A 23,254-nucleotide genomic window follows, 5' to 3' on the forward strand; every position below is an offset into this window, starting at 1 on the left:
AGCCTAGAAGCGGAGGGAGAGGATACCTACGGAAAGACAGAGAAAGTCTACCCTTACCCGCCAGATGATTTGCTGAGTGAAGATGAGCATTTGGGCCTCCACGCATTTAAACGTACCTTCTGGATACAGCCTTGTCAAACACAAAAAGCCATTTCTCTTCCCATTTTCAAGAGGAGGAAGAGCACAAGCAAGGCATATGGGGGCAATACGGAATTATGAGTCCGAATTATGTATGGGTAACATACTGTCCTTTGCCAATGCCAACACTTTGCTTCCTTGCTCTAGAACAATATTGGTCAGCACAATATGGAAACGAGCAGTGAGATGCTGCCTGGTAACCCCTCTGCTGCCCACAGCAGCCTGGTGCAGAATTTTGTAGCAGTTTGTGTTTTACGGTGCCACCACATTTTCAGCAGGCCATAGATTAATAGGTTAGTGAGATCACACTGCCTTGAGGGAAGATGAGGAAAGACTGGGCTTTGAGTCTTTGAGCCAAGGAGGCAGCAGAAGTTTTCCCATTAGATGTGCCTCCTTTTCTTGTAGATGAGACCAGTCACTTAAAATCTGTGAGAGAATGAAGGGCTAAAACATAGGATGGGACTTCAATTCAGTCCTGTTGACAGCAGTCACCCACCTTACTTATCTCCTGACCACCTCTGCCCAACCTTTACAGCCAAACATGTTAAAATGACAGTTCTGCTAAAATGATCAGCTATCGAAGAGGTAAAACATTGCTATTTTAGGGCAGCATTTCATATCTAGTTTTATCCTTGCAGAAGCTCCACAGCTCCAAGCAGGCAGTAAGGCACAGTGTTATGTTTTTAAAGTTTAATCCATCAACAAAAAGATGAAAAACTTTCCCTTACGCTCTTGCTGACAGTGTAAAATCTGGGGCATAATTACAGAGGAAATTCCACAGAAATGCAGAATGACTGAAAATCTAGAGCTGTACCACTCAGGAGACTTACCTAGGGCTCTGTTGATCCCCTGATCCTTTGCAAGTGCCATAAGGAATCCATAGAAGGTCAGTCTCTGTGCACTACTCAACATTTCCTTCACAAGAGCAGAAGGTGGACAGCTAGGAAAAGAGAGACAAAGAGGTCATAGAATCATAGAATGGTTAGAGTTGGTAGGGACCTTAAAGATCATCGAGTTCCAACCCCCCCTGCCATGGGCAGGGACACCTCCCACTAGACCAGGTTGCTCAAAAGCCGCTTTGTCTTTTAAATTATGTTTTTTTTTTTTTTTTTTTTCCCCCCAAGGTCCAGCTCAAACTGGAGAAACAAACCCTTTTACCTGTTCTAATACTGTCAAGTTGCCCCAACTCAATTTAAAACAAATAGCCAACAGCTTGCTTATTTAGCATTGCATCTGCTCCCCATTTACTAAGCACAATGTTTGAGCTGGGGTACATCTCTAGGAGCAGTCTTTACCTGTGTCCTTTCCAAGGACAGGCAGAAAAGCCTAGATTCACTCAGAGGCATACACATCCCAACTCTTAGCATATTTTTTTGGCAAAAATCAACTGGGAAATCCTGTCTTTTAGAAGACAATAGACTTTCATGAGGGTTGTTATGTTGTTATCACCCTTTTATCAGTAATAGTCATCCAAGGGGCAGGAAAACCTCTCCAATGATAGCCTAAATAAGTCAGAAAATAATATCTAGGTGGAGACTCTTCTTCTACACTCACCTTAAACCCTGGCCCTGACTTCTAAGCCATATCATCAGAGTGATTCTTGCTCTTGCCTAATACTCCTTAAAGGATTTCATGCAAAATAAAACTGCCTCATAAAGAGGAAGCGTTGAACAGTCCATGGTACAGTGGCACCCCTGGGAGACATGGGTGTGGGCTGGTGATCCCTCAGGTGAAGGTGGTTACCAAAGCCTGGCTGGATATCAGGCTACTGGATGAAAGGCTGGGAATGGCTCCCCTTACAGTGCTGTGCAGAGCCTGACCTAACAGACGGGCTCACAGCATCCTTCCCTTCTGAAGCTCTCAGGACATACTGGGAATGTAGAGCTTTTGTTACTTAAAAGAAGAAAACAACTTGGCATCTCCATGCCTGGATATGTATAGTACTAAAGAGCAGTTCAGCAGTAATTTTGTGGATCACAAATTTGGATCCAGGCATCTAAAGCAGGAATTGGGTGGAACTTGTGTCCTGAGTCTTTTTGTGGAACTGGCCCATGACCTTCTAGCATGGCACATGCTCCCTACCTGCAAGAAACTATGCAGAAAGTGTCTGTCAAAGCTGTACAATAAGATCTGGTATTGCTCCATCCCTTGCTGAATGAAGACTAGTCTTGTGCCTGGGATCTGTAACTGGAGACCAGCTCCATCACAGGTTTGGGTACAGACTAGCAGTGTGATCTTCTCCAGGTACTGAGGCTTCAAACTCCATCCACCTCAGTGGCCCTTTCCTATGCTTCAACACCCAAGAACACAACTGCACTTATCTCCTCTAGTTAACTCATGATGATAGAGGGACCTCTCCTTGATGAAATTGTCAATGCAGAAGTGAGAAGGAAAGCAGAGACCCCAATCAATCCATTACTTCAAGAATCATCTCAAATCCCATGTTTCTTAGGTCCATTAAATTGTTTCTCTCCTTTGGTTAAACCAGTTCAGCTGTGATCTCTCCCTTCATACTTCCTCCAATGACATCTATTTGAGAGTTACAGCTTGTTCAAAGTCCTGCATTTCTTCACAGTTCCAACTGTCTCCAGAGACACAGACTTCAAATCTGTGATTTGGACTCCATTCATACCTGTATTTTGATCTGTCACACAAGGACTCTAGGCACTGGTAGAAGAGAGATGCCTCTACCCCATCGAGTGGGCTGCAGTCATTTGGGGGCTGGCGCTGCCGATGTTGCCCAGAGGATGATGTTGGCACAATCACAGTATTTGGATTCTTACCAGCCAGTAGGTCTTGATAAATGGCAGCCACACTTTCCAGGAACTCTGGAAAAAAAAAAAACAAACACAAAACGATTTAAAACTCAGGGCTATTACCAGTAAAGCATCCTCTTGACCTACCATATGTTGGATTAAACTGTCCTGCCCTGCTCTGTGCTGTACATAGCACCAACAGAAAATAAGCACAGCACTATGGCATCCTGCATATTCAGATCACACATTATGCAGGCAAAACCGGCCATTTCCATATAAGCCGCTGGCTTCTTTCTGTCAGGATGATTACGAGAGGCCACTCGCTCTGTTGAACAAGATTCTTCTCAAGGGAACAGAGGCTGGCTAGCACATGGATAAAACAGCGGAGAGCGAAAGCTAACGTCGAACACAAAACTAGTTTGCAAAGTCTTCACCTTCTCTCGCCACTGATTAAGAACTCATCCAAGTTGGGAACAAACTATATGGAGCTGCAACGGGAGGAAAGGCAGCAAGTCAGCCAGGGCTCCAGGCTGTATCCCAGCTTGTCTCTGTGCTCCTCTCCAAAGTAAATATAACACGGGATCTAGAGGAAGGGCCAGGGCAGGTCAGGGCTAGAGTTGGCAGAAAGCCTCTCCCCAGGCTCCTCATACTACCCACTGTTTACTGCAAGAGTCTAATTTTAAACAAGTTTGTTTATGGATGTGGTCAGCAGTTTACAAATCTAGATTCCATTTGGAGCGGTTTGCATGCGCGTGGGTCGGTGGGAGAGCATATGACAGGCTGCGTGTGTGCGCGCTGTGCCTGGGTGAACAGGACAGGGATGGGATGGGATGGTTTGTGTGTGTACACAAGGACGGGCTTGTGAGGACTCCGGTGGCATTCAACGTCCCGAGCGAATGGAAGCGTGATGCTGTGCGTGAGGCGGGTGAAGAGGAAAGGCAGGATGTGAGCGGGCCCCGAGGCTGTGCTGAGGTTCTGCAGCTCAGTGGAAATATTTGTTATATCAGAGAAAAACGTTCCAAACACATTTGCTGTCCCTGGCTAAAGGCATTACAAGCCTGGTTCTGCCCAACCCCAAATCACCATTTTGAACTGTTTTTCTCTGATGGATTGTCCTGGATAATGTTGCCATACTCACAGGGAAGTTACAGGGGAAGTATATACAGAGGAGTACTGAGAAAAAGAGATTTTTGTATTAGGGACAGCAGCTGACTCTTAACTGCTAGAAAGATGGGAACTGGCAGGTTGGATCAGATCAGCAGGCCACCCAAGTCTACACTCTGACCACAGACTACGCTCCACCACAGCTTCTAGCCAGTGTCTCCCAGTATCCAAACCTGGCCCCTTTTGCCTGGTCGAGGCCAATTGTGAGCTACGTCCATCAGAGGGAGCTATTTAAGTGCGAGTGCACAGAAAGCCATGAACTGATGTTGCCTTTAGAAAGTGCTCTGTGCTGGGAGATGAGTAAGTGGCACCCCAGCAGTCCCCAGTGCTTGGGAGCATATTTGACTTTGATAAAGGAAAACCATCCCTCTTTTTGTCCACCTAAGCAGTTCCCTGAATGAGATTCCCTTTCCTCGACCACATTTTAGGGCCAGTGTATTTTAAAGCAGTCTCCCTGTACAGAACAAGGACCTGAATGCTCATCCAAGCTTCTCCCCCTTGTCTCCTGGACTTTAGTTTAAAAATACCTGGTGATTTTTACAGATGTACGTGTGTGGGTGAACATATGTAAATACACACACAAAAACTAATATTATTTGATTTGTACTTTTCCTGTCAAGAATTTGAAAAGAAGTACCCCATGTAGTTGAAACTCAAACTGGAGGAGAGGGGTAGAATATTATAAATGACCAACAATAGGAAGAAGCTAGATGGGCATTAACTGTTCGCTTTCCCTTCCAGCTAGGGGTTCTCAAATCAAACAAGAGAGGTGGCTGTTCACGGGGCAGGTAGCAGGGTGGCAGACCTGTGCAACTCCTTGTCAAAAGGTCTTGTGGAGGTTATAAGTTTATGTGACTCCAAGGGGAGGCTGGAGAAGTTCTTGGGAGAGGAGTCCACTGGGGGTTCCTACATCCATGGCAACTATACCCAGTTCAGAAACTCTCGGAGCTGAAACGAGCTCATAGTTAGGCGAGTATTAGGGGCAAGGATTTTATCTATTTGCCCAGGTCCTTTTCCTTTCAAGGCACTAGCTGGTGGGCTTTTCTTATCCTGTCTCCAGCAGGGACCAATACTTTAGGGGGAGAAATGTTGTATTAAGGTAAGGAAAAAAAATGTTCCTAGTAAAAGTAAATTCTTAGGTGCTAATATACTCTAGATAGAGCTGGAAAGGCACTTCTCAAGGCTCAGACAAATACATCCATAAGCCATAACAGTTCCCAGTATCTTTTAATTCACAAAAATTTGGAACCTCCTTATGAAGCCTCCTAATCTCTTGGCATCAGTGATGCTTTTCATCAGTAGATTCAATTATCTATATATTTTCTGTGAAAAAACCATATCCTTACAAGTTTCAAAAAAGTGCAGTGATTGGGAAACTGTAAGGTTGTAGTGCTATACTAGTGGGCAAAGTCATCAGCTTCCCAGTGTTTACCTGAGTAGTAGAACTGGATCTGGAAAGCAAAGAGGAAATCAGAAAAAGACATCAGGCAATCCATAGCATCATCCATCAGCACAATCCTAGGATGAGAGGAGAGAAATAGTTTAGCATGTACAAAAGAACTAAAGTCTGTAAGCAGGAACACCAGATCTAGAGAAAGTGCAGCTAAGGAGCTCTGTGCAACTGAGGACTTCTAGTGGCTTGGCCCAGTATAAGAGGTTAGGAGAGAGGAACGGGAACACCCACTGCTGGACACCATAATATAAAATGAAGACAGCTTGAGAACCTGCAGCAAGGAGAAAATCCTGAATGTCAATGCTATCATACACTTCAGCTTCAGCATAAACAGAGCAGTGTGACACGGATGTCAAGCATTCAAAGCCTGGTGGACACGATGGGACGAACACTGGCACAAAAACTGCAAGGCTGGTCGACACGGCTAGACAAAGCGTAATTGTGCTAAAGACAGTTACACGAGTATTAAACAGGTGTTTAATGCCAGTTAAAGCAGAATGAGACATGCTATTTCTCTGTATATCAAACCGGGATATTTCAGATCCATAAGGATACCAAGAGTTATCAATTCCCAATCTATACTCAAACAAACTACACCTGACTACAGAGGAAATAACACCACACCAACAATCAGCTTTCTCATTACACACTGTGAATATCCTATTCTCCCTCCCCAATGAATGAATCAGTCTCTTTTCATATCTATCAGGTCTATCATTTGACTATCAGGTCAAATTCCATGGAAACTAAAGACTTCTTGGGCCAGGGACAATGCCTTCTTTCTGATAAGCTTGAGGCACATGTAGGGAGCTACATGCACCCCTATTTTGAAGCACACCTCTTGAATATGAAAAGGATCAACCACAAGCCATAACGATGAAGTATAACTGATAGCAAAGACCAACTCCTCCTTTCAGGAATAAACTCTGGATTTCAGAAATAAGTTAGGGCAAAAACATTCATAAAAATAATAAAAAAAAAAAAAGCCCAATGCTCTGGTCATGGCCACCAAATAAGGATGAAAAGGTCAGTCTCTGAAGTAAGGAAACAATCAAACTTGGGGTGATCAATGACAGCTCAGACTGGAAAACAGAAGGAAACACTTCTCTGGGAAAAAACAGAGTATTCAGATGATGCTAAAGAAAGGTGGTTGGTACTTCTTTTTAGCTGTCTGCAGGTCTACTGACCCTGTACAGTCAGTATCTGGCATATGATCTTGCGTGAAAAGGATTATCAGCTCATTATAGCCAAAGTACGGGTCACCTAATAGGACCCTTTTGAACACGGGGCCAAATGCAATCCACGGACCAACTCCTGCAGCATCAATGGTCTAAACACATTGCTGGAGAACCACTGCTCTGTCTCATGTAAAAGACTCCAGGGAGCTGTGTGGGAGGCTGACCTAGAAGAGTTATAGGATCTTGCAAGACTTCTCTGCCACTCAGACCAGTTCTGTTCACTGTGGCAAAATCAAACATGCAGAGCAGCTTGAATTAATTATCCCAAAGAAGAAAGACTGGGGCTAAGAGGGTCCCCAGGAGAAAAACCAGTATTTAAAACAAAACCCTTTGAAGATGTCAAAGTGCTTCTGATTTATTTATTATGTTCCAGAAGCCGCCTCCTCCTCCTGTCTAAAGAAGCAGTAGCTTCAGTTCTTAATTCTCACTAATAAGCATGTTATTGAGATTGTCAGTGGCCACATCAAGGAAATGGCTTTGAAGCTGGCAGGCAGAGCATCTTCATCTCTCAGGCAATACTGCTCAGCCACCGCCGTTTCCAACCACTATTTAAGCACTGGAAACGCGATGGGCCATATCGCTGATGAGCGGCACTCCCTTCTTTGAAACGATGGTCTGTCTCCCAGATACCCTCAAAGCACAAGCTCCAAAGCTTTTGTCAGTGCAATTCTCCTTCCTGGAGATGCAGGAGAGCAACAGTGGAGAGGTTTTTTTATGTATTCATTATGCAGAGAGACAATATTACACCACCTCCGTGACAATCAACTCATTTAACTTGTAAAATCTAAAGCTATGGTGAATGGCTTGTGCTCTGCTGCACCAAGTCCCAGTCACTTTCTTGGAAGAGAGAGCCTGAGGAAGCAGGCAGAGGTCTCAGAATTTGCTGGACGTTTCTTCCTGTTAAAGACAGCAAGGAGCCTCTAAGGAAAGCTGTACAGCACATATGTGACGGAGGAACGTCTAAGTAGAAGCAGGTGCACTCTGGTGCTGGGTTACTGACTCCACTTGGCCCAGGAGCCTGCACTCCGGAAATGTTGAGAAGTCTTTAAATCCAATACAATCATTTATGAGGAGATTGACTGCAGCTGGCTATTTCTCCACGTAGCCAGCTGACCGAGCAGTCAAGGGAGCTGGGAGGCCATCATATGCAACATATCGGCACCTCTTCCCTGAAATATCTGGCAAGGAGAGAATCCGAGCCATGGACTATAACTCAGACAGCAGGACCAAAACCAAGGACGAAATCTGAAAGCCTGAACTGCAACTCAAAAAGAGTTCACCAGGTAGCTGATATTTCAAGGGATTCTTTATTTGTTCGTTCTTGTCCAAATTAGACTTTAAGCCCTCAGGGGCACAGACTTATTTACAAAGTTAGTAGTCAGCACTCAATGAATAATGAAAATCAAGGAGAAACTTTGGAAACGACTGAAGAAAGATGCCTACACCTGAGGGACTCTGGTAAAGCGTGTAGTGGTCTTTCAGGGTTCGAGTGGGCTTGGCTGGCAGGAAAGCCTTGCTACTGTGCCAATGGGGATACTTTACGATCTACTGATCGCGGTTAAAATCTCAGAAACCCAGGCTAGACACGATGTCCCCAGGACAAACTCTAGACCAGGCAAGTTACAAGGAGTTTTCCTCTTCTCAACTACCATTAAAGGCTAACTGACACAATCTGTCTTAAGGCCAGGCTGGCTCTAATGAGTCTGCAGGGACTTGGTTTGTTTACTGATACATGGAGGCAAAAATAAGCAGAACATATAAAAAGGGCAAGATCTGCCACTCTCAGGCAACCTTTTAGCAAGAGGGGTACAGACCTGCAAGCCCCACTTCCATGAGCACCAATCGGTGCAACGTGAGCTCCCGTAGCACGTGAAACAGCATACGAGCTGTGAACCACTCGGCTCTCGCTACTCAAATGCAGGCAGCAAGTTCCTTCTGTTTCTACTACAAGAAAACAAATCAGTGCTCAGGTATAGATCTTGGAATCACGGTATAAAACCAGAAAAATCCCTTCATTTTCTCTCCTTCTGCAATTTCAAGACTCAGAAAGGCAAAAAAGCATCTCTGAAGATCAAAGGTATCTCTGTAGATTAAAATCTTCAACCTGCTAATGGCTGTAACCCTTTGAATTAAAAAGCACCCAAGAAATCTCACAGATAGCCTGGTCCTTTTTTGGGTACGACTTCTGCATTTGTGTGGCACCCGTAACAGAAAAATGGAGCTCTCTGGTGTCACGTGAATAAAACCTATATTGTTGTAGCCTCTGTTCTTCTGCTCTGACATTTCCTGATCTTACCCCCAGTGTTTGTTATCAGCGCGTAGCAACAGCTCCTGGATGAGCGGGATGCACCGTGCTGTCAGGTCATCTTGGTCAGGCAGCACTGAGACTACAGCTACAACCGCTCTCTTTCCAAGAGCACCAATAATTACACGGGTCCTGGCCGTATCAGTGAATGCTGTGGCTTCTCCTGCCGCTGCTTTATTTAATTCCTTTCCTAAGCAAATTAGCCACAAAACTATTAGGGGTGCACAGACTGAAGGAGGAACGATGTCAGTAGGTTTGCATGTGATGCTCATGCTTTGCAAGGACTCAATCGACTGGTGCCAGAAGACAGCCTGCAGAGTTGACCTTCCTAACTGCCCAAGACCAAGGAGGACAACGGGAAGTGTAGCCCAGAAAAAGGATGAGAGAGGGAGCAACAGCTGGAAGGAAAGAGAAAGACGGTTTAGAAATACGACAAGTTATATTCAAATTGCTCGACTAGATTAGCTCGTAACGGAGTAATAGCAATGTGTAAGTAAATCTCTAGCCAGCCAAAAGTAGGAGTGAGGTCATCCCCACCTGAGCCTGGGTGCCTCTGACAGAGATCTCGTTTCTCTCCAGCACCTGCTCCCAGAGCCGGCTTGTCTGTCTCCACGGCACACGCACAACGGCGCGGCAGGCCCCTGACTGGGGCCTCGAGTTTACAACAGCCTTGTGGATTAAATTCCTTGACACAAACATCATAACATGTGTAGATACGCTGAAGCCTCCTTTCATGCACCATCACAAATTCCTGCTCAGCTCAGCTGGAACCCTATGAAAGACACACCAGCGCACGGGACTGGTGCTCATGGACCTCCATGAAAGGGAACAGCAGATAAATCCCTGCTACAGGGTTAGTGTTCTTTTTCACTCTGGCATTGGAGGCCAAGCAACTGTACTCTGTGGAGCCCCAAAGGCCCACGGATGAGCTAGAGGGAAAAGTGGGGCTCAGCTTGTAGTTTTAATTGAACAAACACAGCTTTAGCTACAGTTCAGCTCGGAGAGCAGCACATAGCAGCCAGGGAAGAATTCACAGAATCAGCCAAATGGAAGTACTAGCAGATGGATAACACTTCTCTATTTCACTTTCCTTAATATAATTTTCATGGGACGCTGATGCTAAAGATAGATAACAGAATGACAAATAGAAAACGAGGACCTTTTCATTATTTAGGCCATGAACAACATAGGCAGCAGCTAATATCCCGATCATCCATCTGGATCCTGTTTCCAAACGTCATATCTAGGTCCCTGAAAAAAGTTAAATTTCCATACCCCCTCTGCTGAGATGGCTAGGAATAAGAGCATTTATTCAGTAACCTCACTGTGATTCTGTGTGTGTGTGTGTGTGCGCACGTGTGCACTCCTACTGAGATCTGAGCTGACCCCCCCACCCCAACAGATACATATACCTTATTACATTTTCACTATCAGATAGTTAATAACTGCCTGGGCTGGACCAGAACCAGCAAGCACTATCAGTAAAAAATTCCTTATCACATTATCAGTGCCCTGAGCCATCTATCTGCTTTAGGCTTTGCCTAGATCACAATAAAATTTCAAACAGATTAGCTACTACGTTCTTAGCTAACGTACTTTAAAACACTGGCAATCCTTCAGAGGTTAGTACTTTTTAAATGTGATCAACCATAGGAAGCTGGAGTGAAGGGGAACACATTTTAAAGATGGTAAACAGTATTTGAAACAGAGTTTAAAATCACTGGCTAACATTCTTTTATACGCAACTCATCTTCTGAATGTAGAGCCAGCAGCAGCATTCTGCACTGATACATATTGCTCCTGTATACCTTCAATGTACATTCCTTCTCATTGCTAGAAAAACACCCTGTTCTTAACCTCAAAACATGGTATCTCTTTTCCCCAAAATCTTAAAAGCTGAAGGTCTCTGTCCATACCTTTAACCACAGATCTAGTTCCTAAGTCCATGTCTATAGGACTCATCTTGCCTTAAAAGAGAGGATGAGGACCCACCTCGCTGCTTTCTGAGTGAGTTCCACTGGGAAGTCTGGGCAGAGCAGCTGGAGCAGGCAGTGGTACTCCTGTGCTGTCAGCAGATCTGCAGGAAAAGAGAGGTGAGAACATCATAATTCTTTTACAGGCTGTTCCCTCCCCTTGCTTCCTCTCTAGGAAGAAAAATCTCATATTCCCTTCTACTCTCAATTAAAGTAGACTGGGTACTAATGACAACGTCACTGCTCCCTAGACGCTCAGAGCTGGGCTTTGCAGATGGAGTTTCCAGCAAAGACAATCAGAAAGAGGCCTGATAAAGGGGAAATCCTATTGAAAAGGCTCCTGCAGAGAAACTGGTAACAGGTAGTGAGTCAGTGTGAAAAAGAGGTAACCAAAACAGGGCAGTTTCAAGTGAGAACACAGTTCGGTTTGACTTGAATATAACCATGTGGAAAAAGGAATCATTTCAAAGTTGCTTAAATTTGCTGAAATTCACTGGCATGGTGACATTCACCACAATGTGCCTGAAAACCATCCACAGAACATCTGGCAGCAGTAACAAAGGCAAACAAGGGGTTTGGGTTGTGTATGGAAGGCTACAGAGTATAAACCACAGACGTTATTACTTTGGCATTTGGTGAGGCAGCTGGATCGTCTCTTTTGGAATAACGTGTACAAATCTGGTCACTGTATTATAGGAAGCACAGAACAAGGATCCAAAAAACACAAGAAAACCAATCAAATGATTCATGTTTTACAGAGTAGCTTTGTGAAAGACTGGTCGAGAAAGGCCTCTGTGGTTCAGCAGAAGGAATCTAAAAGAGGTGACTCTTAGGGAAGCTCATAGGATCCCAAGGGAATGGAAACATACTGGTCAAAAAGCCCTACATGATTGTATGTTCATAGTCCAAAAGGCTGTGGACTGGAGTTAAGGAGAAGACTAGCTGAACAGCAGCAATTTTGCAGTACTTCTATATACAGAAGAATGCAAAGTATGGAAGAGCGAGCCAGGGGTGGAAGTAGAGCCAACCAGTAGTCAGGGAGGGGATCCAAAGGGCACAGGCATTAGGACCGAGGTATGGAGCATGAGTTCTTCTGCCACAGACACATCTTAGCCTTCCTTAGGCTCCCATCTAAATAATGTCCTGGATAACATCCACTTCTGCATATCTCCCCAACTTCTCAAAGCCTGGCAGTTCAGCAAAAGCAGGAGAAAGGGAAAATGCTATGCCTTTGTCGGATGTTTCCAGAGGCAGGTATGCAGAATCAAAGGGACATTTCTCTGTGACATCCAACCCAGACAAATTAGTATTTTCAATGCTGGCTAAAGAAATACTGCGGGAGGACCGTCACACCAAAATCAAGTTAGAGATTTTTTCTTTACCTACGTTATTAGCCAGGGAAGGGGAAGAAAGAGAGGAGAGCGCTACTATTTTCCTCTTCAGCTCAGGAAACCCTATAGCTGAAAAACGCTGTTGCCAGGCTCTGACATGCATTATAGACACTCTCTAGAGTACTATACTTTGCACTGCTCTTGGGAGGACATTCTATCTAATGAAGCACCTTAGGTTTAGGGTCATGCTATGAAAAGGTGATTTTGCTCTGGCTGGAAAAGCCAACTCTGCAGACAGAAATCTGCTAGAACACAAAGAAGTCTCAGCCTGTGCAGAACTACAATACCGTTCCAGGGATTTGTGCAACTTGCTCTACTGTAGGGATAAACACATCGGAATCTCTCTTCTTCCAAAACTTGAGTGCTGAGATTAATTAAATTTCTGTGACTGCACTGAAATTATGGATGTCTGCACGAATATGGAGGGCAGTATAACTGTTTTTGTATTGCCGTTTCTTACTTAAACACAAATCAGAGGCTGCTCTCTATTGCAGATGCTGCCTGGGTCCTTCAGACAGCGTATGTCTGAGCTTGGGTTAATCGTGGTATCCAGTGGAATGCTGGGATTTCTCCCGTGCAATGTTAGCAAATCAGTTCCTTGAAGGAACTTCATCAAGGAAAGTATCACCAAGTTTTATGTATCACTGCAAAAGAATATTGTTGAAAAAGTTCCAGTTATCATGACCAAGAAGATGCATATTTTTAACTGAATTTTCAGCTCTCTATTTCTCTTTCATGACACCACATAAAGGAAAGAAAATTTTCTTCTCCGTTATTTTGTTAGATCAACAGTCATGTATAGCAATAGAGATTTTGGTCCTAAGCTCTTAAGAACACTATCTGACCATGTAAGGTACATGCAAGTTTCATAAAATCATCTTCACCAGGTTCAGCATAGGAAGCAGGTTACAGGAAAACAGAGAAGTTGGGCATTAAAAGGCTCTTTCGAAACAGACATTTTCTCAAAATTGAAAAGGACAGTATAGACCTCTTACAACTGCTCTTCAAGGCTTTCTAAATCTAGCTTTGAATAATGCTGGGCATTATACTTCCAATTTTTGCCTAAAAAGTCTACATGTTGGTCTGAAGGAGCCACACCATTTGGAAGCTTTATGCAATACTCAATTTACATTTTTTGTTTGCTCAAGTTCAAACTCCTCTTACCTTGTACCTCTTGCTCTCCATTATTTTTTCCTTTAATTTGTCAACAGACCATTATAATAACCCTTTCTTCATACTGTATCTTATTCAATCTCTTTATCTGATAACTCTATTTAAAGTTAAATATGTTTAAGTTCATCTTACCTTCTATGCCCCTCCCTACCAAGCCCAATCATATCTATTGCTCTGCTTTGATCCCCTTTAGATTTTCACAGTGTGGTGTCCAGCAGTGTACAAAGCATCCCTCATGCAGTCAGAACAGACAGGCTCCAGGCGGATAATCTGCCCACTTTCATCAGCAAAGCCCCTTTTCATTAATTCTGAATCTTAGCCTCCTCTTCTCTCCCCCTGAAAGTGAAGGAGTTTAAGGAGTTTTTTTGAAGGATGAGGTTTCCTGATAAAGTTGCACTTTTGGGTTGTGAGACAAAAGCAGCTTGAGAGGTGACTGGGCCCTAAGCAAGCATTAGTTTTGAGGCATAAATGGAGATCTCTCACTTGCTGAAAATAACATGCTTTAAAAACATCATAATTTATGCTGTCTTCTTCGCCTCCCTCTTCATGCCAAGTCACAGCATCATCCTTACTCCTCTATCACAAACCAACGAAACAACATAGAACAAAGCAGAAGTCTGCTCAAAAAGACTTGGGGAAAGGGTGGCAGAGATCCTCTTCAGCCAGCACATGAGAGGGTGAAGTTCACTGTCAATAAAAGTGGAATGAATTACAGCTTTAGTCTTAGGGCAAATGGTCTATTTAGACGGGAACTGCATACAAAGCTGAAGTGGTGCAGAGAAGTTCCTTCTTTAAAGAAAGAAGCCCATTGCTTCTTATGCCTGGAGAAATGGCACCAAATCAGTCACTGAAGTATGCAGGCAGGCTCTTTTAGGCCATAACACAACTCAGCCTGGAGATACCCCAGGCGCCTGACCAATAAATCATATCAATTTCTCAGACTACACATGGGTACCTATTAAACAGGAAGGGGGATCACCGCAGACCTTAGGAGGTGTCTATACAGTTTGCCGTGATGACTGTTTTCCTATTCCCTCCAGCAAGGTCAGTGAAGACTATGCAGAAAATTACATTTGCCCATGCACCATGTTGTCTGCCAAGAGCTGCTTGGAATAAACAAGGGCAGTTTTGGTGCATGACCACATTGCTCCTTCCTGTCTCCAGGCCACAGCTGAGTAAATAGTGTTCAACGCTGCATGATGAAGAAAGAAAGAAAAGAAGGAAGGTACCAGTCAGAATGAGTGAAAACTGGAATCCACAACTGCTACTTTGGTTGCCACCACAAATTACCGTATCTCAAGTTCCAGTAACAAATGAAGCAAATCACGGAGAGTTTAAATCTGACCCCACAGCAAAGGGCAGTGAGCTGTACACACTCTACCGCGCTCTCGCAGTGGAACAAACCTGGTCATACCACGTGCTTAAGGATGGAGAGAGACTGGCTGCAATCTGCGTGTTAGCCATGGTCATTTGCAGCTGAACATACCGCTTTGCTTTTCTCCTGCAAAGCAGCTAATAACAAATTCCAAAGTGATTTTAGAACAGCGATACACTAAGGAGGAGGAGATGGGAGGCTTAATAGAGTAAGAACAAAAAAGTAGAGTGGGATGATCGGCCAGGGTTGCAGAGGAAGTACTTTAACCATTCAGTCATCATTTTTGCTGAACTGGTCTTCAAACTCCTGCCCAGCCTGTACTGGTGCTGCGACCGTGCCACTAGTGAAATCCTGACTCTTCCCTATGGATCTCACTCTCTGTGAGTAGTTTATTGTCTTTTACTGACTGAGGCAGACTCTTCCTCGTGTTTCAGAAGCAGAGTGGAGACAGGAGTTTATCCACGTGGTACAGTCTTAGAAAACAAACACCACTTTCTGGATAAAAATGGCCTACCTTTGGGAAACACGAAGGCAGCTGCTTTGTATTTCCCTGGCTTTTAAAACACGTATTGTTTTTACCAGCTTTGTTCCCATATTGTATGTGGCTGACAGATGGCACCTGACCCAAAGTGATGCAAACTCTAGGAATGCTAAACGATGCATTTATGCTGCTGTCAGTGTCATGAGTGAAGTGTCGTTCGTTTATTGGCCAGTCCAGCCTAAACCATGACACGTAGACACACTTGAGTTATCTTTAAATTAGTTATCTTTATACCAACAGCAGCCTAGCCACAAAATCCTGGAGTTCAGTGAAGGCTGTAAAATCTACCCAGGAAGCCAATAAATATTTAGGACTTAGCCTGAATTGCAGTCATTGAATTGCTGTATCTAGGCTGCTTTCGGCACAAGAAGCAGCTATCTACAATGCTGTCACAACACCGTGACAGCTATAAATATGCCCAAAGCAGAATAATATTTACTGCCCCAAAAAAAGTCACATTAAAAACTTCCCAGAAACACAAGGATCGCCTTGATGAATATACATTAAAGTTTTCTATTCCCATCATCTTTTATGTCCAAGCACTATCCAAGCAGGCTGGAGCCCTGGGCAATGGAGCCTTCCCCTGTAGATTATGGTAGGACACGCAATTTCCACAGGTTGCTTTTCTACCACAGTCATGAAGTCATTCAAGAATCATAAAGTCACAGAGTCATAAAGCAGTCTCCTGGAAATATAACAGAACAGCCTAATAAATAATAATATTTTTTTTTTAAATGTTAGGAGAGTCTTTGCTGGCCCTTAGTTATTTAATGTCTCTGGTATAAGTAAGTATCACATCCCCGGGATTCTCTCTGTATCTGTACTAGTTTGCAACTCTGTAGAAAAGAATAAAAACAAACAAAAGCCCCTAAAAAGGAAAGTCTAGGTGCTCTTGTCCTGTCTATAGGAGCTGTGATTTGACAAAAAACTGAATATAAACATGTGTACTGATAATATTGCAACCTCACAACTCGCATCTGGCCAATAGGCTATGCTCTGCACATGCATTGGTTCACTAGATACCTATAGCCTAATTGCCTCCATATACCTACTGCGAATAACAAATGGAAACCCAAGAATTCTAGGAAAATTAACCCATGCACGGGATCTAAACAGCAACCTACAGCTGTGTAAAACCCCCATTTCTTCCTCATAACATTTTCTACTCTCAAAAAAAAAAGTTGTCTTCCTTTTCAATTAATCTTTTATAAAATTTTGCGTTGAGAGATTTTATGACCTATCATGAAAAAGATCTGTTCCTGTTACTTGAGAGAATTGTTGTTTAAATAAGAAATTGAAACAAAATAAAAACATTCAAGGGCTGTTTCTTTGACTAATTCACTTTTTCCACTGACAAGAAGAGATACAAAATAAACAGAAACCAGATCCAGAATGTGTTATTTGTCTAATTTTAAAAATTGATTTTCCTTTTTTTGTTTTCCAAACAAACAAAAAGCAAAACAGCAGGTCATATAATTATCCCCATAATTTGAATGGAAGGTTAAATAAAGATAAACTAAACAATAAAGGATAAACGCTCACACACTTTCCCCTTAAGTTGTAAAAGAAGGCTGATGTAAGACGTGTACAGCAGGGTTCGTTCTGCTCTTGAAGTGTACAGACAGCTCCAAAAACCATTAGAAAATATTCCTACTATTGTAGGAAAATCTGAAGAAAACCGAGCGACCCAGTTGTTATTTTTAAGTGCCAGGAAAATGCCCTAGAAGCCAAAGATTTCTGCGAGGTTAGCTCAAAACCACCTTCATTCTTCAAAGGAAGGTTTTCTAGGGAATAGTTTAAAGAGGGTAATCATCAAATGTGTTTCATGGATCAACACAAGAATCTGTGCTTTGCATGGAATCTTGGACATAAGTATCTTTAAAAGATGATGTGGCTTTGTACCAACATCTGGCTCAATCTCATTAGATACTAAAAAAAAAATAATAAATTTCTCAATTTTAATAACTGGATACATTATCTCTGCCTTCCTGATGGCGAAGTTTAACACGCAGCTAAGCCCATCTAAAGCCTTTCTGCTGCTGAAAGGGGCAGTGCTCACTCCTCTCTCTTCTTTCCTTTCCCCTCACTTGCTGCTGCCCACCCAGTTCTGAACCACCCCTTGTGCCAGCTCTGGCGCTCAGCAGGCCCCTTGCTGAGAAAATTCAACTTTTTTCCTGGGCCAGTGAATTGAACTGACTCTCAGAAATATCTGATGAAAGCTCATGCAAAGCAAGCTGTGGAAGAGCATGGCCAGGGGCAGGGAGAAGGCAGAAAAGGGGACCAGAACCTCCCCTCCTCAGCAGAGATAAACTATTAGATAGGCTCAGGTAATTCCCTGCTTAAGATGTTTTAATTCTTAAAGTCCAGGATGTATGCAAGGCATTGTCATAGGATTAATGATCCTCCTAATTAAAAGTAGGTACAGCTTTGCTAGCTGTACTTGCACCGTACCTGCTAAGACGGTTTGTGAATACTCTGTTATCAGATGCGCTCTTAACTTTTGGCATCCTTACTATCCAGAAGCAGGCAGATGAGTCCAGGTTATTCACAAACCCCATCTACTCTTTCCACTGATACCATTACGTCCTCCCAGAAGGGATCCCATGGCATCCTCAGGTAAGGATGCCAGGAGACTTTGTGTCTGACATGACAGCAAAAGCAGAGAGGGTAACTGAAGAGTTTAGCTCTACAGGGGTGGGGGGGTTCTTTCCAGAGGGTTCCTGCAGCACTGGATGCACCCTGGACTGTCTCTCCTGAGCTATGAGAACACCAGGAAAATCCCACCAGACGTACGGGTGCTGCTGCAGGCATGTAGTCTTCAGAAACAAGATGTTTTGCACTCTACAAAAGGAGCACGGCTGCAAACAGCAGACTTCGACAGGTGATTCCTGTTGACAACAGGCAGAAAGCCCCAGCTCGTGAGGTGAAAAAGCAAAGAGTGACAAGAGAGATTTAGTGAGATTTGCCTGGAACAACCTGTGTCAGACTCAGGACAAATATAGCGGAGCGCTAAGCAGACTGACCTAAAAAGATTTGTTGGGGGAGTGCTGCAGGAGAGAACAGTTCGAGGGGATTAGTGGCGTGGATGAGCAGAAAGCTGGTTTTGGGGCACACCGGTGCCTCGAGAAGGAAAAGATTCAGCTGCAGCTGATGCGAAGAATGAACTCATCCATCCTGGAGGGAATCTGTACGGTCCATACGAACAGTAAATTCACTGAAAAGCGGGTTTATTATGGGCAAAGCTCCAGTAGCACCATATTTTGAATGAGCTAAATGTTTTTTAAAAAGTAAAATCCTCTAGATGGTGTGATTGTTTTCCTGCCCTTTGATCTTGAGCCCTTTTATCAATAAACCACTTGCCAGATTAACAAAAACAAAAAAAAGAGTTTATACAGAACTGCTCCAATTCTATCTCCAAAATCCAGAATCTCGCTGTTTATACAAACTTTAATCAGCCTCCAGTCCCTTTCAAATTCCCCATAATTATCCTTCAGTATCAAACGTTTCATGTGGCAGCATTTCTTCAGCTTTGAGTGAATGTTACTCAGGGCAGGACGAGATGTGCCAAAGGTACAGTCCAAGGCTGTCATCTGGTGTGCTTATGTGCCTGGCATGGCACAGCCACAAAGTGAAACATTTAAACTTTCATTAGAAACAGAAAAAAAAAAAAAAAAAAAAAAGTTTCCCAACTCTCACGGTTGTAAAGAAAACATTCTAATAGTGGAAGAGCTTAACTGATGCAGTGTGGTATCCCTGAATCCACAGAGAGCCCAAAACCAGGACTCGAGTTTGAACTTCCCACCTACGTTGGGAACCTTAACACTGTACCTAATGCAACACTAAAGACAATGTTAACTCTTTAATTTCTTGTTTTAACTGCAGGATGGGACTTTGAATGAAGTTGGAGCTTAAAGAATTCAGAGTTCCTGAAGTACAAGGACAGCAAACAATAACAAAGGAGAAGCAGCCACAACTTTTGACAGTATTTCCAGAAGTAGAAAAAGAAGATACAAGATGACAAACAAAAGACCCTGGTTTAAATTTTCCAATACATTATTGACTACAGCAACCAAATAGCTGCTTAAACTTTATTTACTACACGGACACCCAGTTTTCTCCGTGCAGCTTTCTTTAACGTTTGCAAAGACAATTCTGTGCATATTCTGAAGCGCATATGATCCTAAAGATACGCTTAGCTCATCGAGTATGATCCAAAAGGACATTTAGCCTTCTCCAAAGGACGTAGGCCTGAAGCAAACAAAGAGGCCAGTTCTGTGGACTAGAGGATGAAAACGACAGACTTCCCCTCTTGTTTCAGAGGCATTAAAAAGCCAAGTAAGAAATGTTAAGAATGTCCTAGCAACTGAAGTTAAGCGCAATTATAAATACGCTGTGTATTCTTGTGTAACTAAGCCTGTGGAGCAGCAGAGATCACCCCTGGTAATCTTCGCTCTGTAGGTAGATGTCATTTCTACAAGGGAAATGACATCAGATAAGAAGAGGCACCTTAACCTACCAAATACAGGCACAGCAGAACCAAAGCAAAACAACATAACACAAGACTGGCTCTTAAGACAGATAAACTAGAAAACTAGAAGTAAGGTCCAATTTCAGAGTGACAGTAATTTATAACTGAATTAAAACTGTGACATTTGACATTCCTTGAATGTGTTGACTGTGAAACTACTTTTTCCTTTCAGCGTAACATCACTGAAGATGTAAGGAGCAGATCTTCCAAGCAATAGGTGAACCACTAGATTTAGACTGCTTCTATCTTGTTTGACAGTTGATTTTTCCTCACTTTGAGGAGTTTTCAGTCACTCATTGAGAAAATAATCAATCCAATGCCAGAGCTAATTGGTCTTGTAAACAATAAGGAGCAAACATTCCTGTTGGAGTTCTGGCCATCTGGGGGGCAGACTGCTCAACCACTTGAAACGGGACCCACAGCAATCTTAATAGTGAAGTACAGGAATGCCGGCAACACTTCACTGGAGGGGACCATCAACGTTTCCCCAAGCTCCCAAACAGCAGCAGTAATCTTTAGACAAGATGTGGATCAGCTTGGATTCAAGAAAACAAGTTGTCATTAAGCTTAAGATCTTCAAAACAGCTAAAGAATTCATAGCTAGGGATCACGAGATGGGCAGAGTAAACGGACAGGTGGTATGCAGCTGCATCTCATGCAATACAGGACCTGACATACAACCCCCCCTCCCTCAGATATGTACTTGGTCTAGTGACAATAACGGGATGATGGCCAGGGAGAGGCACACAGTCTTCAGTTACTGTTTGGTATTTCCTTTCTGCTTTGGGAGCCCCGAGAAACACAGTTAGCTGGCAGACGGCTCATCTGTGTCATGCACACAGGGTTAGGGAGCAGAAGAAAGCTGTGACATTGGCCTACAAAGAAAAGGAGGCAGAGGTTAAAGAGGACATACAATGAACTACGGAAAGGCTGCAAGATTACTGCAATCTCCGATCAAAGATCTCCTTGACTTACAGTTTATTTCAAGCCCAACCTTCCCAGGAAACAGCAATGAAAGGTTCCGGTGAAACAGTTCCAGTGGGATCAGGTCTTTTCAAATACCTTGAGTTTCCCAAGTGTTTCAGACTTCAACCTGCCATGTAAAAGCATGAAGTGCGACGGTCAACAATTTTCTCAGAACAATGAAGGAAATTGAAATGTTTTGGACATCTCTCTTTTAACTACTAGTTTAGAAGAGACTTTCAAGAACAGTGGAATTGCTACAAACGCTCCAAGGAAGAGAGACAAAACATTTCAGCATAATTTAGATCACGATCGAGGACGGCCTTGTATGTCTCACCCTGTCCCTGCTCCGCATCGACTCTTAAATAATCCGCCACAAAGTTTTGAACAGTTAACTGCACCTTCACCAGCAGCTGTCATCACAGCAGGCGTTCTGATACTGCTTCTCAGAAACATGTCCATGATGAGCCCAACCATGAAAGAGACAAGTTCAGGCTTGTGAAGAACGGAGAATCCCACATGCCACCAAGAACGACACCAGCATGCGATTGCACAATGCAGTCAACTCGCTGTGGTTGAAACTCAAGAAGCTGGTTGTGATCCACAGAGCGCTGAATGATCTAGGGCATCTTTCTCTGTGCACTTGTGTTCACCTGGAACAATTTGACCACCTGACTTAAACATGAATCTCCCAAGAACCGAAAGCCATTCATAGTCCTGCACAGTATATTTATATATAGGTTTATATACAGGCTCTGCAGTATCCCAAGTGCCCAGACTGTTGACTAGTTTTCTCCAATTTTCTTTCACAAACTATAATGCTGAGAAAAAACAGTCTGAAAGGAAAGGACATTGTTTTTAGGAGCCTCTGAGTCAACAGTTAAAGCCTCTATTCATAAAAATAATTATTGCAGTATCTGGACCTGTGCTTGGGCAGCGTTGTTCAGTCATGTAAAATGCTCTCAAGCACACAAATACTGAACCTCTTTTATGAGTGTAAAAACTTAAGAAGAAAATGAACCTCAAACCAAACAAATCAATAAGAGAACCGGCTGGATGAAGGTAATCTGGTTAATGGCAAGACTGAAGAAGTCATCATTAGTTATTTAGAAGGAAATGCAGTGGAGCATGTAAGCTCCACAGAGAATGTTTGGAGCCCATTACAATATCAATGAGCTAGATTAATGATTATAAATGACCACCACTACAGAACTGGTCTGAATGCAGAACAGAATGAATGCACTAAGAGAAACCTGAAACAACAAAGCACCCAACTACCCCTTTTAAGGGTATGCTTTTGGCTAAGGTTCTATAATGTCTCTTGATTTTAACTCTTACAATACTCCAGTGAGCTATGTGTCCTAAAAGATAATTATAATTTTTAAAAAGACTGAGAAGAAGAGAGAGAAGGAAATAAGTTTGTTTTCTCTGTATTTCACACAGAGAAATACATGTTTAATAAGAATTTAACATAGATATTAATATATTAATTTCTAAAAAATGAAACAAAGACCTTTATTTTTTTTTTTAACGATCTTTAAGCTTCAGCCCAGCAACTTCTGAACTCTTCAGATTCCATTAATCCTGAAAGTTTCTCATGGTCATCATGCATCTTTGTCAAAGTCTAACTTAAATGCCACCTATTTCGCACCTAAACACACCGCCATGGACCATCTACCATGAACCACAAGTTAAAAATATTTTGCTGGAGGAAAGTTCAGGCAAATACCCTCAATCCACCAGCATTATGCCCTAACACTGATGGTATGCATATATTATGGTAATGAGGGAAGTGTAAAAAACTACACAAAAGAGCAACTCTTGTTGCCAAAAGAAAAAGGACACTTTCTTGCGGCTGCACAAGGCTTTCTAGAGGGGTAAAAAGGGCCATCTACTGGAGGACAAATGCAGGGATGAATCCAAACTGTATCCTGGCTTGTAGAAACTGAAAATAGAGTTCAGTTGTTTAATCTGCTTATATATGTTTAATATGCTTATAAGTATCTGAAGGGTGTGTTGAAGGAGGAGGGAGCCAGACTCTTTTCAGTGGTTGCCAGTGACAGGACGAGGGGCAATGGGCACAAGCTGGAACATAGGAGGTTCCACTCAAATATGAGGAGAAACTTCTTTCCGGTGAGGGTGCCAGAGCCCTGGAACAGGCTGCCCAGGGAGGGTGTGGAGTCCCCTTCTTTGGAGATTTTCAAGACCCGCCTGGATGCAGTCCTGAGTAACATGCTCTGACATGCTCTGGGCAAT

At 43.1% G+C, this 23,254-nt stretch overlaps 1 protein-coding gene across 2 annotated transcripts in view; it reads right to left on the reverse strand.

Moving 5' to 3' along the window:
* Positions 1-23,254, reverse strand: part of CSTPP1 (centriolar satellite-associated tubulin polyglutamylase complex regulator 1) — an 85,421-nt gene that overhangs the window by 4,608 nt on the left and 57,559 nt on the right. For both annotated transcript variants that reach the window (XM_074149529.1, XM_074149528.1), the window contains exons 4-7: positions 11,047-11,131; positions 5,491-5,576; positions 2,771-2,966; positions 969-1,078 (exon numbers count right to left, since the gene is read on the reverse strand). In XM_074149529.1, the coding sequence (XP_074005630.1) occupies positions 969-1,078; positions 2,771-2,966; positions 5,491-5,576; positions 11,047-11,131 (477 nt within the window). The remainder of the gene's footprint in view (positions 1-968; positions 1,079-2,770; positions 2,967-5,490; positions 5,577-11,046; positions 11,132-23,254) is intronic.

Source organism: Numenius arquata, chromosome 6 (genome assembly GCF_964106895.1).
Source record: "Numenius arquata chromosome 6, bNumArq3.hap1.1, whole genome shotgun sequence".
NCBI classification, from domain to species: Eukaryota; Metazoa; Chordata; class Aves; order Charadriiformes; family Scolopacidae; genus Numenius; species Numenius arquata.